General features: G+C 31.9%; 1 protein-coding gene across 1 annotated transcript; it reads left to right on the top strand.

The window, feature by feature from the left end:
* Positions 1-16208: 16208 nt before the first annotated feature.
* On the top strand, positions 16209-18969 carry LOC139858871 (uncharacterized). Its single transcript, XM_071847711.1, has 2 exons — positions 16209-17586; positions 18862-18969. The coding sequence occupies exon 1, from the start codon at positions 16508-16510 to the stop codon at positions 17381-17383; it is 876 nt and encodes a 291-aa protein (XP_071703812.1). The 5' UTR covers positions 16209-16507; the 3' UTR covers positions 17384-17586; positions 18862-18969.
* Positions 18970-19191: the final 222 nt, after the last annotated feature.

Here is a 19191-nt window from a genome sequence, read left to right as displayed (position 1 = left end):
ACTTTTATATGTTAACTGTTTAGCAATGGACACAATATATACTCCGTGAATTAGTTATTATTATTAAAGAAACCATTTTTTTTTATCATTAATAATATTATTATCATTTTTTATGATTTTTGTATCATTATTACTTATTATTATTGTGGATATAATGATGATGATGATGATGATTATTATTATTATTATTATTATTATTATTATTATTATTATTATTATTATTATTATTATTATTATTATTATTATTATTATTATTAATATATTTATTAATTATTAATATTAATCTATAAAAAAAAAGTCAAGAACTAGTACCATTCCGTTACCTATTTTAATCCAACTTTTTCAAATTTTGTTTTCTGTCTGTAATCTGTTAGATGTCCATTTCACAACTCAATTAGGATCAATGCAATCACTCTATAAAAGAATTATTCTGCAATTCATTAAGTAAAACATAAAAAATTACAAAATAAGCTCGACGCTCTGTACATTCATCTTTTTCACCATATTTTGATTTCGAATGAATTTCCAAAATGTAATAATGCAGTCTTGTTAGGAATCGTCTATCTAAACAATCTGTAAGTTTTCAATCTTCAATTCTTTCTATCAATTTCTAATTTGAGAGTCAAAGTTTTGGTTTTCAAAGTCAACTAAGTGTTCTTGAATCAAATTTGAGTTTGTTTTGATATCTCCAGTTAATTTGATGATCCATAAAGTTTATAGGAATGATTTGCAACACAATTCATGTTGTAATCATAACCTATAACACTCTTAATCTAAAAATCAATTTTTGAGTTCTTGAGTTCTTCACAGTAATATACACTAGCGTAAATTCGAAACAAATTTCAAAAACTAAAAATTCAGAGTTGTTAGGAATCATTTACTTAAACTTCCTGAAAAATCTCAAGTTCCAATTCTTAATAACGAATTCGAATTTGCGAGTCAAAGTTAAATTGTCAAAAGTCAACTGTTTTGTTCTTGGAGAAATTAGAGCTTGTTTTGATGTTTTAAGTTCAATTGACGATTTCAATAGTTTTTAGGAATGATTTGAAACATGTTTCATGTTGTAAAGATTGTCCAAAACGAACTCAAAATTGAAAACAAATTTTTTTTTCTAGCTACGAGCAAGCAGTAGGATTTTTTTTTGTTTTTTTTCTCATTTTTTTATATCATGAACACATTTTTATTTTTTGTTTCATGTTTGTTTAGAAGTCGTAAAACCATTTTGATGATTGACTATTAAGAATGAAGTTGTTTGATTGTTTAAATTTTGGTGAAGAAGATGAAGTGGGTTGAAACATGTAATAGATAAGTATTTGGGTTTGTATTATAAATCAGAAAAACTGAAATGGAGGAATGGTTAAGGGTGTTGATGAGTGAGCGAGAGGTCTCGGGTTCGAGCCCGGCTTGGTGCAACCTTTTTAAAACTGACTCCTAAGGTAGTTTTATACTTTTAAAAATTATTATTATTATTATTATTATTATTATTAATATTATTATTATTATCCTTAGTCAGGTATTTCTACAATTATTAATTTTGCAAAACAAAAGATATATATGTAAATATATTATTACATAAAATATACTAATATTATATAAAATTATGTTTCAACTAATATTATTGATATAACATTAATTAAATATCAAATAAGTATCATAATATATTATAAGAATAATTAATACATAACAAATATATAAACTTAATTGATTTATACTATAATGTGTTAATACTTGATATAGGTTCGTGAATCCGAGGCCAACCATGCATTGTTCAATGTTGTCATATGTATTTTTACTACAAAATACAGTATTGTGAGTTTCATTTACCTTTTTACCCTTTATATTTTTGGGCTGAGAATACATGCGCAACTTTTATAACTGTTTTACGAAATAGACACAAGTAATCGAAATTACGTTCTATGGTTGAATGATCGAAACTGAATATGCCCCTTTTTATTAAGTCTGCTAATCTAAGAATTAGGGAACAGACACCCTAATTGACGCGAACTCTAAAGATAGATCTATCGGGCCCAACAAGCCCCTTCCAAAGTACCGGATGCTTTAGTACTTCGAAATTTATATCATGTTCGAAGGAGGATCCCGGACTGATGGGGATATTCTTATATACATATTGTGAATGTCGGTTACCAGGTGTTCAATCCATATGAATGATATTTTTGTCTCTATGCATGAGACGTATGATTATGAGAAATGGAAGTATGAAATCTTGTGGTCTATTAAAATTATGAAATGATTATTTATGTTAAACTAATGAACTCACCAACCTTTTGGTTGACACTTTAAAGCATGTTTATTCTCAGGTATGAAAGAAATCTTCCGCTGTGCATTTGCTCATCTTAGAGATATTACTTGGAATCATTCATGACATATTTCAAAAGACGTTGCATTCGAGTCGTTGAGTTCATCAAGATTATTATTAAGTCTATTATAGTAAGATATATTACGAAATGGTATGCATGTTGTCAACTTTCGATGAAATGAAAGATTGTCTTTTCAAAAACGAATGCAATGTTTGTAAAATGTATCATATAGAGGTCAAATACCTCGCGATGTAATCAACTGTTATGAATCATTTATAATCGATACGGACTTCGTCCGAATGGATTAGGACGGGTCGCTTCAGTTGGTATCAGAGTGGTGGTCTTAGCGAACCAGGTCTGCATTAGTGTGTCTAACTGATAAGTCGTTAGGATGCATTAGTGAGTCTGGACTTCGACCGTGTCTGCATGTCAAAAGTTTTGCTTATCATTTAGTGTCGAAAATTATTTGCTTATCATCCTTAAAGTCTAGACACGTCTTACTGCCTCTATTGCATAGAAAGTGTATAGATAAGTTCATATCTTAGCGTATATGTTATTGTTACCTTTGCCTGACAGCTTCCGTAGATTCCTCCATAATTTATGGGATTTTAGTATTATATATGCATATGTAAATTATGTATTGCAGGGTACTAATCTACATCCTATAATCTATTTCTTATCAAAAATCCTTCATCTGATCATACGAGATGAATTCCTCAAGCAGTTATAATTCCTCGGATTCCGATGGCTATTCCGATATGGAGTTTCACCTATCAGCGTCACCGGAATGAATCAATCAATTAGTCATCCCCAATTCATCTGATGGGTTCGTAGTCGACTTAATCAATGGAGACGCGAAGAAGGCGATCCCTTCCATCAAACGAATTCACCTATTGACAATGAACCTGAAGCATTTACCGGTGAACCTGTTCGAGACACCATTTTCTCTCTCACTTCCAGAGTGTCTCGTCGTACTATCTCAGATTCTAAACCTCATTCATCTGCTCGTTCGAACCGACAATCATCTTAGTATAATAGAAGAAGTCAACGAGCTTCACGCCCGAGTTGTAGCCTTGGAAAAGATAGTGCAAAATTTACCAGCTTCAGCAACATCACCGGCATCAACAGTACCATCAATAACAGTACCAGTACCATCAATAATCCATGCCTCAACATCTCACTCTGTACCTCAAGTATAATCATCGTTCTACGTATCGTTCTACATCATTTATCTTCATTCGACATGGCGATTATGTAATCTCTAATGTTTTAGAGATTATATATTCTTGTTCCAACGGTAAATCAAATGAGTTTAATATCATATTGACTCATTAAATCCATGATTACATCTAAAGAAAATATATATGTATATATATTTTTATAAAGATTGTAATTAAAAATTCTTGTGTACAAACTGTTAATGGTGAAAATATTTTAACGGGTAAGTATTACCCGAGGAGTATTTAGATTTCACATTAATAAGTTACACTGTATATTCTTCGAATCTAATTCAACAGTCGTTTACTATCCTACTTACGTCCACCGATATACTAATCCGTTCACCACAGAATAACCATATTCATCCAATTTCATATTTGGATTTTGATTTATCAAAAATCAAGTGGCATAATGAAGGAAACATTTGACAAAATAAAATTTGTTAGAAACAAACAAATTAACTATGAGAAATTTTGTTAAGAATCCACGCTAACTGTTCCTAACTAATTGTTCCCAGCTAACTGATTACACTTTATTTATCGCAATTTAATTATCACAATTTACATTCTTGCAATTTTATTTATCGTCATTTAATTTCTGTTATTTACTTTACGCACTTTATTTATCGTCATTTAATTTCTGTTATTTATTTTTACGCACTTTAAATATCGGGACACGTATACAAGGTTTTGACATATATTATATCGACCCATCTATATATATTATTTGGAATAACCATAGACACTCTATATGCAGTAATGCGGGAGTTAGCTATACAGGGTTGAGGTTGATTCTATAATAATATATATATACTTTGAGTTGTGATCGAGTCTGAGACGTATACGGGTCACGACACGTATTAATTAATTCGAATATTATATAGTAAACTATATATGAATTATTATTTGTACACTGCTAACTGTGGACTATCAACATTGGACAATTAAAATGAATTAAAATATTGATTATAACATATGAAACTAAACATTTCTTCAAGTTTGCCACTTAGTCTCATCTTAAACCTCATTTGTATCTTGACGATTACAGTCTGCGTTCAAACCTTTCATGATTCTTGAAAACACCTCAATCGAGAGGATGAATCAACCACACTTCATCTACGGAAGAAAAGATTTATGCATATAGTTATGCACCTAAGAAACTCTCGGTAATTGAGTAAAATTTTAACACGTAGCCGCGTCAGATCCTTTGGCATTTATTAGTAAAAATAACTTTGCGATCCCTTTTCAAAGTAGCCAATTTTGTCACAGCTCTAGCAGGTCAACTTCGACTTTTCATTCGAAGTAACCTTACTATAAATCCTGATATATACAATTACCCTTTTGATACCGGAGAATTCTTTTATATTCCACCATATTACCAGCAGACGTACCAGCAACCTTGTTGCTTCTTGGCTTAAATCTCTCTGACAAATCATTATATTTATTCATTGAAACCCTATCATATACTCATCCGCATCTTGTAACGAGAACTGCCATACCAATTACCGGGAATCAGCCATCAGTGCTTTGAAAACTCACAGCATATCTACATCAACAGTTATATGTATGACATTTATCTCTTAGAATTATGATCTCTCATTCTGAAATTCTGAAAAGCACTCAGTCACAAATCAATACTCTGAATGTTGAAAAAAATCTGAATGAAGCAGCAGAAATCATAGACAACCATAAACGCCCTTAATCATCGGAAGTTTGATGATAAAGAATAGTATGTTGGAAAAGCTCAGAAAAGTTAGAACTGGAAAACTGATTGAGCAAACTATGAAGGAGTCTTTGAACAAATCACAAGAACTAAGCTTGTACATTAAGAATCCTAATGATTCTGTTTCTGATGAAATCTTTAGCGAATACCTTGCTTCTGACTCCAAACTCTCGCGGATAAATTTTCTTCACCACCCTTCGATATTAGAAATTCCAAGATATCATCGTATCTTTCATTATAAATATCCTCTATATTTCTGAAGATATTTTCATAACTATTCTAATCTGAAATCATTAATCTTTTCGTGCTATCAGTGTTACATCATATAGAAACTGTTAGTTTCTATATTCTGTAAACTTTTGAGCTTAAAATATGAATGTTATTGAAGTAATGTTCGGAACCGAAGCATGAGTTAGTATAATATAATGACACTTGATCAACGTGATTATATTACAATGAGTCATGCTGAGTTTCTAAATGGAACATGATGATTCACAGATCATAACGTCATCATGTGCCATGTTACACGACTCTTATATTCTGTCTAATCTATAAACATATTAAGAACATATTTTTCTTGATAGTCCTATCTTTCCTTGAATTCTGGTAATTTAACAAATCAAATTGTGCTATTACCGTTTCTTTCTTAGGACACTAACAATGTTCATTCTGAAACTTATATCTGCGAATTCTGGACCATTACCAGAGATGCACAATCGCAAGAAGAAGAAGAAACGAAGGGACAAAGCTCCAAAATATAAATTGGAGTATAAATCGCAGCAAATAAGGGGGGAAGTATTAACTATGGATGACAGTGATTATAGGAGACAGGAATAGGGACATTGAAATATAAGGAAGAATATAAAGCCCAACAACAACACCGAAATTACAAACTGTGGATATCAGTGCTTATAGCAATATAAAGACACGGGAGGATTATAAATACAATAATCCCTAGAGCATAGTAGAAATAAACAGATTCATTCTGTGGAAGTTGGAAAAGGAGAATGATTGTTACGACGGTCAGGATAAGGACAAGGATTAGAATTGGATTAAGCATTTTCACAATCTTCTGGATTTGGGAATTGAGTATAGAAGTGGTGAAAACTAATGGAACGGAAAAGGTAAATTTATAATGGAAATATCAGATGTAGTAATCGGGACAAATCGTCGCATTTAATTATAGAGATCTTAATTTCCTTATTCGCCAAATAATCAAATCTTTTAGATTTCGAAGATTTTCTTTATATCCCTTGAATTCCGGAATTTAATCAAGAAGACATCAAAAGTTAAGACAAACTTTATTTTCTAAATTCAACCCTGACTCTGTCAAAAGTTAAGATGAATCTTTACTTTCCTATTTCACTCTTTGGTGATAGCTTCATTCGTGCTCTTCGAATAATCGATTTATTTTATCTGTATTATGCAATAATGATAAAACTCTATTTATCAGCTCATATTCGTCAGGAAAACATATTTATCGTTATCCATGACGACCTCACTCAAATTTCGGGACGAAATTTCTTTAACGGGTAGGTATTGTGATGACCCTGAAATTTCCGACTAAATTTAAACTTAATCTTGATATGATTTCGATACGATAAGCAAAGTATGTAATGTTGAGTCTAGAAAATTTTGAAACAATGTTCATATATTCAATTGACTTTCGACTGTTTTCGATGATTCACAAACCATTGCTTGTAAATATGTGGATATATATAAATATGTGTATATATAAATATATGTATAATATATATAATAACATGAACATTAATAAACTATTATATACATTTATTGTTATAAATAAATATGTACAATAAAATACATTGTAATAAAAATTATTATTTTATATGTATAGATATTTTAATCATTTAATATATATTTATGTGAATAGTAAATTTTGTTATTTAAAACTGTTTATATATATACATAGTGTATATTAAATATATTTAATTTTGAGCTTAAATGGTAAATGTCTATAACTTTCGGTTGACATTTAATTATTTTAAAATAGATCTAATATATATATAAGAAGTTCTAAAATAAATGTTGTTTCAAAATTTGATTAAAAAGACAATAGTTTTGATAAATATTTTTTTTACCATTTCAATCTAAGTTTTTGTACTCCGTACATATAAATTAGAACAGAAAATAAATATTTTTCGAACCTTTTTGATCAGGTTTCAAACAGGTAATGAGTGAAATAATTAAATATGTTTAATCAAAAAAATTGGGATTTTTAGGAATACTTTTATATGTTAACTGTTTAGCAATGGACACAATATAATACTCCGTGAATTAGATATTATTATTAAAGAAACCATTTTTTTTTATCATTAATAATATTATTATCATTTTTTATGATTTTTGTATCATTATTACTTATTATTATTATGGATATAATGATGATGATTATTATTATTATTATTATTATTATTATTATTATTATTATTATTATTATTATTATTATTATTATTATTATTATTATTATTATTATTATTAATCTAAAAAAAAAAGTCAAGAACTAGTACCATTCCGTTACCCATTTTAATCCAACTTTTTCAAATTTTGTTTTCTGTCTGTAATCTGTTAGATGTCCATTTCACAACTCAATTAGGATCAATGCAATCACTCTATAAAAGAATTATTCTGCAATTCATTAAGTAAAACATAAAAAATCACAAAATAAGCTCGACACTCTGTACATTCATCTTTTTCACCATATTTTGATTTCGAATGAATTTCCAAAATGTAATAATGCAGTCTTGTTAGGAATCGTCTATCTAAACTATCTGTAAGTTTTCAATCTTCAATTCTTTCTATCAATTTCTAATTTGAGAGTCAAAGTTTTGGTTTTCAAAGTCAACTAAGTGTTCTTGAATCAAATTTGAGTTTGTTTTGATATCTCCAGTTAATTTGATGATCCATAAAGTTTATAGGAATGATTTGCAACACAATTCATGTTGTAATCATAACCTATAACACTCTTAATCTAAAAATCAATTTTTGAGTTCTTGAGTTCTTCACAGTAATATACACTAACGTAAATTCGAAACAAATTTCAAAAACTAAAAATTCAGAGTTGTTAGGAATCATTTACTTAAACTTCCTAAAAAATCTCAAGTTCCAATTCTTAATAACGAATTCGAATTTGCGAGTCAAAGTTAAATTGTCAAAAGTCAACTGTTTTGTTCTTGGAGAAATTAGAGCTTGTTTTGATGTTTTAAGTTCAATTGACGATTTCAATAGTTTTTAGGAATGATTTGAAACATGTTTCATGTTGTAAAGATTGTCCAAAACGAACTCAAAATTGAAAACAAAATTTTTTTTCTAGCTACGAGCAAGCAGTAGGATTTTTTTTGTTTTTTTTTCTCATTTTTTTATATCATGAACACATTTTTATTTTTTGTTTCATTTTTGTTTAGAAGTCCTAAAACCATTTTGATGATTGACTATTAAGAATGAAGTTGTTTGATTGTTTAGATTTTGGTGAAAAAGATGAAGTGGGTTGAAACATGTAATAGATAAGTATTTGGGTTTGTATTATAAATCAGAAAAACTGAAATGGAGGAATGGTTAAGGGTGTTGATGAGTGAGCGAGAGGTCTCGGGTTCGAGCCCGGCTTGGTGCAACCTTTTTAAAACTGACTCCTAAGGTAGTTTTATACTTTTAAAAATTATTATTATTATTATTATTATTAATATTATTATTATTATCCTTAGTCAGGTATTTCTACAATTATTAATTTTGCAAAACAAAAGATATATATGTAAATATATTATTACATAAAATATACTAATATTATATAAAATTATGTTTCAACTAATATTATTGATATAACATTAATTAAATATCAAATAAGTATCATAATATATTATAAGAATAATTAATACATAACAAATATATAAACTTAATTGATTTATACTATAATGTGTTAATACTTGATATAGGTTCGTGAATCCGAGGCCAACCATGCATTGTTCAATGTCGTCATATGTATTTTTACTACAAAATACAGTATTGTGAGTTTCATTTACCTTTTTACCCTTTATATTTTTGGGCTGAGAATACATGCGCAACTTTTATAACTGTTTTACGAAATAGACACAAGTAATCGAAATTACGTTCTATGGTTGAATGATCGAAACTGAATATGCCCCTTTTTATTAAGTCTGATAATCTAAGAATTAGGGAACAGACACCCTAATTGACGCGAACTCTAAAGATAGATCTATCGGGCCCAACAAGCCCCATCCAAAGTACCGGATGCTTTAGTACTTCGAAATTTATATCATGTCCGAAGGAGGATCCCGGAATGATGGGGATATTCTTATATACATATTGTGATTGTCGGTTACCAGGTGTTCAATCCATATGAATGATATTTTTGTCTCTATGCATGGGACGTATGATTATGAGAAATGGAAGTATGAAATCTTGTGGTCTATTAAAATTATAAAATGATTATTTATGTTAAACTAATGAACTCACCAACCTTTTGGTTGACACTTTAAAGCATGTTTATTCTCAGGTACGAAAGAAATCTTCCGCTGTGCATTTGCTCATCTTAGAGATATTACTTGGAATCATTCATGACATATTTCAAAAGACGTTGCATTCGAGTCGTTGAGTTCATCAAGATTATTATTAAGTCTATTATAGTAAGATATATTACGAAATGGTATGCATGTTGTCAACTTTCGATGAAATAAAGATTGTCTTTTCAAAAACGAATGCAATGTTTGTAAAATGTATCATATAGAGGTCAAATACCTCGCGATGTAATCAACTGTTATGAATCGTTTATAATCGATACGGACTTCGTCCGAATGGATTAGGACGGGTCGCTTCATTATAAATGCGGAAAATGGTCACCTGAAGGTAAATGTTCAAATAATCAAACATATTCAAATACCGAATTTGTTACTCTATGCAGAGAAGGACCGTTCATATGTTTAGAAGAAAAGATATTGAAGAATCGAGGTTATGCTTATGTAGCTATTTAAAATCAAATCACACGACTCTCCTATGAGTCGGCTAAAGCAGGTCTCTGAGAATTCTTTCTCACAGGTAAGTATGTACAGTTTTTATTTTTTTTATTGCTTTTAACCTTTTGATAATAAATGCTGAATCATTCGTTATAAAGTATTAAATTGGTATTCAATAAAATTAGGTATGCGTAACCGAAATTATTGATATCATACAAAAATTTATTACATCACTGCGAAATTTACCGTTTATTCTTAAGGTATAAATATCTTTAATCAATCAAACCAAAATATTTCAGAAATTCGTCAGGAGTAAAACTAGGTTATGGAACCGAAATTACTTTACCGAAAAGAGGGCGTATATTTTTGATAATATTTGATTGATTAAAGTGAGATAAAAGACCAAAAAGATTTTTAATTTTATATTTTTTTACTTTGTTTTTAAAATTAAATATTAAATTATTAATGTAAATCTTTAAAATCAATATATTTAAGTTTTTAAATATTTTAAAAATTGATTTTTTTTTATAATTTTGTATGTAAAAAAACAAAAATATAATATAAGTTTGGTGTGAATTTTTAATTTTAATAATATGAATTTTTAATTTTATACATTTTAAATTTAAGTTTGGTGTGAATTTAAAAACAAAAATTTACTTTATTTCACTAAGATAAAAATAAGATTTTTAAAATTCGTCGTGAGTTGAAAACTAGGTCGTTGAACCGAAATTGCTTTACCCAAGGGAGGGACGAGAACTTTTATTAACATTATTTTTAATCTTATTGAATTAAAGTATGCCAAAAACATTTAAAAAACCCAAAAATCTTTGCTTTTAAAACGACGCTTAAAAAGTAACAAATTTTAAAACTTTGTCGAGGGACGGACTAGGATAACGATCCGAAACGCCCTCACTCCTAAAAAGAAACAAATTATTAAAATTTATTGATTTATGTTTTAAAAGTATAAGGGTTTAATAAAAAAAAAAGAAAAGAAACAGACCCCATGCGATCGCATGGGGTTCCTTCACAATATCTATGCGGTCGCATGGAAAGGAAAATTAGCTCAGGAACAAAAGGGCACGAGCTGTGCTCTATGTCTCACTCCACACACACATAAACACACGAACATACACACACAAATCACTCAAAAATCACCAATTTTCACCCAAATTTCACCAAATTTCTCACAAAACTTCACTACAATCATGCCTAGGTTTGGATTTTTCAACAAGAAGGTAAAAATGACACCCCTAAACCCTTAAATTTCCTAGTTTTTGTGATAATTACCAATATTTTACCTAATTTAATTTTGTTAATTTCTAGTGTAATTAGAGTTAAATTGTTAGTATATTATGCATGTATAACCTAGATTGATGCTATTTAACATGATTTGAAGCCAAAAACTTCAAAAATTTTAGAAATCTAGGGTTTGTGTTCTTGAGCAATTTGGGGCTTTTTGATATAAACAGGTTATGGCCGATTTTTGTCATGAATTATTGCTAAATTAAGTAGTGTAACATGTTTAGGTAGCTAAATGATCAAAACTTTGATCCTAAACATGATTTTTGAGAATTAAAGTGGACTTTTTAGGAATAAAATTCATGAACTTGATTAAATTGATGTAAATGCCATTTGAAACTTGTTTAATTGCTAGTAATGGTTGTTTTAACATGTTATTTGAGTTGAATGCTTATGAACTTTGTAAACATTTTCATATGTGCTTATTTGAAAAAGTGTATAATTGCGAAAATTGTGAAAATGTGTATAAGTTTAATTTTGATTGAAAATGTTATTATAATTGTTTCAGGTTGTTATTTTGCTAACACTAATGCATATTTGGATGCACAAATTTTGTGTTTAATGTGTTTTGCAGAGAAATACCGATACTGATGGTGCATCATCATCATCTAGGCAACCTGCTCCAGAACCTGAACCAGAAATGCAATATGAGCCACAATATGAACCGGAGCAACAACAGGAACAACAACAACAACCTGATCAACACGTACCATATTATGATCCGCAACAAGAATATATTAATGCCTACGTAATTTTTCCGATTCATCCGATAGTAGCACACCCGACGATTCATGAAGAACAGTTGCATCCTAATTTGAGATTTGATCGAAGTTGGAGAGATTACCCGACATATCAAAGTAACAAATTCAAATTGGTAATGAAAAATGTCGAAGTGCCAAGGGTAATTGATTGGGAACCTTTGGAAAGGGTTCAACTAGTTAACTCAGTTAGACAGCATTTGATCCAAAGGTATGGCAGCTCTTCTTTTCCCGATTGGGAACGTTTATTCACCATTCATAGGCCTGTATATAAAGAGTGGTGCGTTGAGCTTATGAGTACTATTTCACTTAATGCGGATGTAGATAGGTTAGATGATAGAAGTTTTCTTAGATTTATACTTGGCCGTAGGATGTACAGGATGTCCATGCTGGACATGGCCAGGGCTTTACAGATTTACACTCCTGGTGAATTACTACTACCCGATTGTACAAATTTGATTTATCATGGGGAGCGGGTAGATAGGAATTTTGACGCAAACGCCGTCTGGAGGAGTATGTCAGATTATAATGTTTTTTCGCTAGGAGGAAGACACTCCTACTTAGATATTAACAAAGCAGAGCTACGTATTATACATAGATTTTTAGCTAATTCGATTACACAAAGAGGTAAAAACAAGGAAAAGATGACCTTACACGACTTATTTTACCTTAAGTGTATTCGAAACACTAGAAGCTTTGTTAATATCCCCTACTGTGTTAGTTTTTATCTATCCAAAGTAGTGGCAGGAATACATGACGGGGGAATAATAGGAGGAGGTATTTTTGTTACTCTCATTGGAGAGTATTTGGGTGTAGATAGGGACCAAGGGGGTCCACTTATGGTATGTAGGGAACAGGATGATACTTTAGGATTGAAGGTCTATCAGGGTGCTAAGGTATTAAAGAGCAGGCGCAATCAGGCAATACCATATGATGGTAATCATCCACAGGTAGAGAGAGGTTCAGATGAGGAAATGGAGGAAGTGGATGACATTAGGGATGTCATTAGGGAGGCTATGACTGACGTCTACTAGCGTATAGATGAGGTAGAAATGACAAACCAGGATAGACATAGTCGATACGAGCAGTGGCACGCTCAGGATGTGTACGACCATTCTAGGCAACGACAGCATGATAGATGGCACTATCATCAGCATCAGATCATGAGCCAGCTATCACCTCAGGATCACTATGTACCGACCCGACCTGCTTACTATCCTACACACCAGCCCAATATACGACCACCATTTACTCTCTATGACCCTAACCAGACCTATCAGTACACCTATAACCAACCATGGAACCCGCTCGACGACATGAACTGGAACCCCTATCCAGATTGATATAGTTCCCGTTGGTGATTTTTATGATTTTTATCTTTTTATCATTTTTATTTATTTATGTTTATACATATTATATTGTGATACTTTTATGTAAGTTTTAACATTTTTATTATGTTGTACTAATATTTCATATTTGATTTGAAAGAGGGATGTTAAGTCCCATTTCAAATTACCATGCATGTTATTATTTGTATGTATGTATATTGTCAATTGTACAAAACAGGGTAAAACAACGCATTTTCAAAGACTGGCATTAAGTTCAGCAAAAGCTACTAATTTTGACGACAAAACGAAAAACAAATGTGATGTAACAACAAGACGGAATGAACAAATGATGTGCACCATTTATCATTCAGCAAACAAACGCCAATATATTTGGAAACTTTGGTAAAATTTAATCATTTTTCTACGCTAATCACCCTCAATAATTTAAATTGTTACTGATTTCTTGCAAATGAGGGCATTACAAGATCTTAAGTGTGGGAAGGGGTTAAATTCTTTCGAATTTTTAAAAAATTTTTATTTAAACACTTGGTTACCATTAAAAATACTAGTAACGCAGTAGTTGTATTAGAATCTAGTGCTCTCTGATAATAAAGAACAGCCCTAGTCTTATATACTGACTACCCAATTCTAGTAAAAATTTTCAAAATTTTCAAATAAATGAATTCAAAATCATGTTTATACAAATTTATGAACGATAAAACTAGGTGTTAACACCGAAATTATTGTTACCTCGGAAATGACATAAATTGAGAAACAACCCAAAATGTTAGAATTCATTTAAAATGGAATAGAGGATAATAAAAAGGCAAAGAAAGGAAAATAAAAGCCAAGTGTGGGAAAATTTACCAAATTATTTAAAACATATATCACATATTTTTGTACAAATAATTGAAGATACTTTTGTTTTGGACAAAATTAACCATTTTACCCGGTAAATTGTAATATATTTAAAAGAAAGATGGATCTACACGATGAATCAATTCCATTATTAAAAGGAAGTAAAGTCTTCCGAAAAAGACACGCGCTTTGATATTGCTCAAAATAGATATATCATTAGTCGCAATATCAAGTCTTTTTCATTGTTTTTCCATTTGTATTTGTATAGTCTCCTTGTATAATTCATTGTATTGTAGTTAACTTTAGAATCATTGTGTAACTGAAGAAATATGGAAGATATTAAGAAATATGGAAGAAGTATGGAAGATATTTGCAAGAGAAATCGAAACAGTAACTTCCAGCACAATGGGACGCCGTTCAGGGCTTCGGGACGCCGTCCAGCCCTTTTAACCGGGACGCCGTCTAGTATTTTGGGACGTCGTCCTGAACTTTAAACTGGGACGCCGTCTGGGAAAATGGGACGCCGTCTTGCTCCATGAAACGGGACGCCATCCATCCTTTTAGGACGCCGTCCCGTAGTAGGTTTCAGCCGACTTTTGTGCTTTTTACCTACTTTCTCCACTTTAAAACCTCATTATTGAAGATCAGTTAAAAAAGGGGACGAACCAGGGAGTACAGAAACAGAATTTTCAGAGGCTTAGGTGACAATTCAAGGTGATCCTTGGAGTAATCCAGGATCACCTAATCCATCATTCCAATCCAAATTCAAGAATCATCAGGATCATCATCCAAGATTGCTTCAAGAGGTCGATTCTTTCAGTTCAATGAATTCTATCTTTATTTCCAGTTTGTTATTGTCTTTAAATATGATTGTTAGCTAGCTCTTTTATGCTTGTCTAGATTAATAACCAAGGTGTTGAATGTAATCTTATTGATTGAATGTATTATGCGTGATAGATTGAAGCTTGAATTAAGAACCATGCTTATTGTTGTTAAAATCATTTGTATCTAGTTAATTGATATGTTGTTGATAAAGAGAACTCTTGTTGATGTATCATATTGATTTACAATCAACTTGTCTTAGATTGATTGTTTGCTAAACCGGACCAAGGGGGTAAACTAGATTAAAACGGTTAAACAAAATAGGAATGAATTGTGTAGAGCGAACGCAAAGACAATTGTTATTCAAGTCTTTGATCTTGTTGATCAACTAGTCACAAACGAAAAGGTCTAAGTAATAGGGAACCCTCGCTTAGTAATTCTAGTTTGAGTACTTGCTAAAGAGAACTCTTGGCGGGTCGATTTAGGCGATTAACATGCTTATAATAGTTGTTTGATTACAAATACAAGAACCATAGTGAAAAGGGAACCCTTGATCTTGTTATTGTGTTTGCGTGTTTATCCGAGAGAACTCTTAGTAAACCTATTAGATAACTTACACACATAATTATTCAATCAGGCCTTAATATCAAAACTTACATTCAATATCGAGGGTAAAAAGTCTAGATGAGCATATTCCTTTTATTTGTTATAAAAACTATCTTTCATCTTCATAAACCTAAAATACCAAAAATTATTGTCTTTAAACTTATTCCTTTATTGATTTGCCCATCGTTAAAGGGCAACCCAATATCTTGTACTTGTGTGATTCCTTTTATTTTAGCTTAATCACAATTTAGTTCATACATTCTTAATTTGCACATATAACTGTCCTTGGAACGATACACGGATTTTACCATTATCTATACTACTACACGATCGGGTACACTGCCCGTTAGTGTGTGTAATCTTTAAAACCGGTACTTTCCATACGATAAATTCATATACCACTTTCCGCACATCAAGTTTTTGGCGCCGCTGCCGGGGACAGTTGTGTCAAGATAAGAATTGTTGACTAAGTTGTGATTATTATTTTCTTAGATTTTATCATTTTTTGTAGAATTTTTTGTTATTATTTTTCTTTCACTGTTTAGTGTCGGTGCTTTTATTCTTTTCTTGTTTTTGTCAGTTGCAGGAAAATGGTTGACCATAGGAATATGACAATGGGTGAGAGAATGAGAGTAGAACGGAGGAAACTAATCGAATTATATTTATCTCCTAGTGTTACCAACGAGGGGTACCAAAAGAAAGAAGAAGATGAAGTTGTGGTTAACATTAAAAACATGTCTATGAAAGAAAGGATGATAGCCGAAGGTTTCTGCCCGTGTTTTTATGGGTCTTGGCAATGTTGCATGAATCCGAACGTTAAACATTCGAGTCCCCTACCCACTATGCAACATGCTACCGATCATTATTCACCGTTGATTCTGTTTCCGGAAAATTCAAATGTGACAGAATCCAGTCTAGCTCCACAACTTGTAACTTCACAATCTATTTTGCAAGACGAACTGGTTGTTGAAAAATGTACTCGTTTAGATCCACTTTCTGAGCTTTTGCAGGATTTCCCGGAGTTACATTCTTACTCTTCTAGTTATATAGATGAGATTGTGTTAAAGGAGGAAAACGGTTTGCTACTCGTTCTCATGGCTAATGGTTATGAACCTACAACTGAAGAATTAAAGGAAGTGAAGCTGGAAATTGAGCCCCGCTCAATAGTTGAGATTCACAGCGGGTCCATGCTTATTCCAGAGGATGTCAAGTTGGGGAATACAATATTTAAAGACCCATTTGACCAAGATCCACCAATAAGAATAAAAGTGTTACTGAAAACCGCACTTGGAGGGGAGTCATGTGTTAACCCTCGGGTTAGGTCATCCTTTTTCGGGAAACTGAAAAAGGATTTATCACATATAATATACACCACCCGAGGTGTAAATGATTGGCTCACTATTTTGATTCGTGGAACTTTTTCCACCGACTTCACGTCTCGTCCGATAAAGTGTGGGGGACTTTAACCCCACTAGGCATTAAATTCTGGGGTCGAGTCGAGTGCATGACGCGTTAATAAAAGTGCACGAGGTTTTTCAAGGTTTTAGTGACACAAGCATTAAAATTCAGCAAGGTACCTATCAACTTTGAAATTGTGTGATGAAGATCAAGGACTGAAGGATGCGCCATCGCTCACCTATATCCCACGATCTTCGGTTTTTGAACATAGGTTTTTCGAACTCCCTTTTCACACTATTGTCCTCTCAAATTTAAATTTTACTGATTTTAAGTAATGAGGGCATTACTTAATCTTAAGTGTGGGGGGATGGTATAAATTCTCGCGGGTATTCAACTTGGCTTATTTTCATAATTTAATGGGAAATTTTAAAATTTTTGAACTAAAAGTCTTAACGAAAGAGCCAAGTGTGGGGGATTTTACCAATCTTTTCGAATTACTATCACCAAATTTTATTAAGAAAAATGTTTAAAGTACTTTTGGCTTGAAAGGAAAAAGAATAATGTCACTAAACCTAAAGGATGTATCTAGTCCATCCTTGAAGGAAGTAAAGTCTTCCGAATTATTGTCTTACTTGATATAGCATACTTCCTAAACTATGTCATTTCATACCAATATCATATCACGATATACGGTACAGTGGGAAGGGTAAGTCTTGAACTTTCAAACCCGAAAATAAACTTGGTAGGGTAAATCCAAGTCGCTATCCAGTGCAAAACCGATTACGGTGTATAAGCTGGAGCAGGATCTGTCCCGCGCGATAGCTTAGTCTTCGCAGTTTTAACCCTTGATATTAAATGTACAAAATTGTCATGAAAGACCGATATTTATATCGCGTCAGGGGGCGCCCGGTTAAGAGTTCCATGATACTACAATCATGGGGGCGGATAGCTTGCTAATCGCCGACCGAGACTTCGGTTTTCAGTTACCCTCAACCGGAATTTGAGGTTAAAACCGGAAAACGTGTCTAGTGTAAAAACTAGCATGACATTTTCAAAATCATAAAACGTTTTCTTAAGATCCATTTTTCCCTAAGGATCCAAAATTTTCAATACTTGCAACGAAGTTCACCTCTCCCGATTAATCCAAATGTGTGCGTGTGTTTCATATATTGTGTGTGTAACTCAATGAGTGTGTGTTCCAATTGTGTAACATATAGCGTGAGTTTTGTGTTCCAAAAGAACGTGTGTGTTTCGTGTGATTAGTGTGGACTTGTGTACTATATTGTGTGAGTGTGATTCCAATAAATGTGTGATCCAATAAATGTGTGTGTGTTTCATATTTTTGTTTTGTATTCGAGTGTTTAAAACAAGACTTGCTTGAGGACAAGCAAGAGATAAGTGTGGGGGATTTTGATATTGCTCAAAATAGATATATCATTAGTCGCAATATCAAGTCTTTTTCATTGTTTTTCCATTTGTATTTGTATAGTCTCCTTGTATAATTCATTGTATTGTAGTTAACTTTAGAATCATTGTGTAACTGAAGAAATATGGAAGATATTAAGAAATATGGAAGAAGTATGGAAGATATTTGCAAGAGAAATCGAAACAGTAACTTCCAGCACAATGGGACGCCGTTCAGGGCTTCGGGACGCCGTCCAGCCCTTTTAACCGGGACGCCGTCTAGTATTTTGGGACGTCGTCCTGAACTTTAAACTGGGACGCCGTCTGGGAAAATGGGACGCCGTCTTGCTCCATGAAACGGGACGCCGTCCATCCTTTTAGGACGCCGTCCCGTAGTAGGTTTCAGCCGACTTTTGTGCTTTTTACCTACTTTCTCCACTTTAAAACCTCATTATTGAAGATCAGTTAAAAA

Source organism: Rutidosis leptorrhynchoides, chromosome 1 (genome assembly GCF_046630445.1).
Source record: "Rutidosis leptorrhynchoides isolate AG116_Rl617_1_P2 chromosome 1, CSIRO_AGI_Rlap_v1, whole genome shotgun sequence".
Taxonomy (NCBI): domain Eukaryota; kingdom Viridiplantae; phylum Streptophyta; class Magnoliopsida; order Asterales; family Asteraceae; genus Rutidosis; species Rutidosis leptorrhynchoides.
The sequence above is the reverse complement of the archived record's forward strand: the minus strand, read 5'-3'. Positions and strand labels throughout refer to the sequence as shown.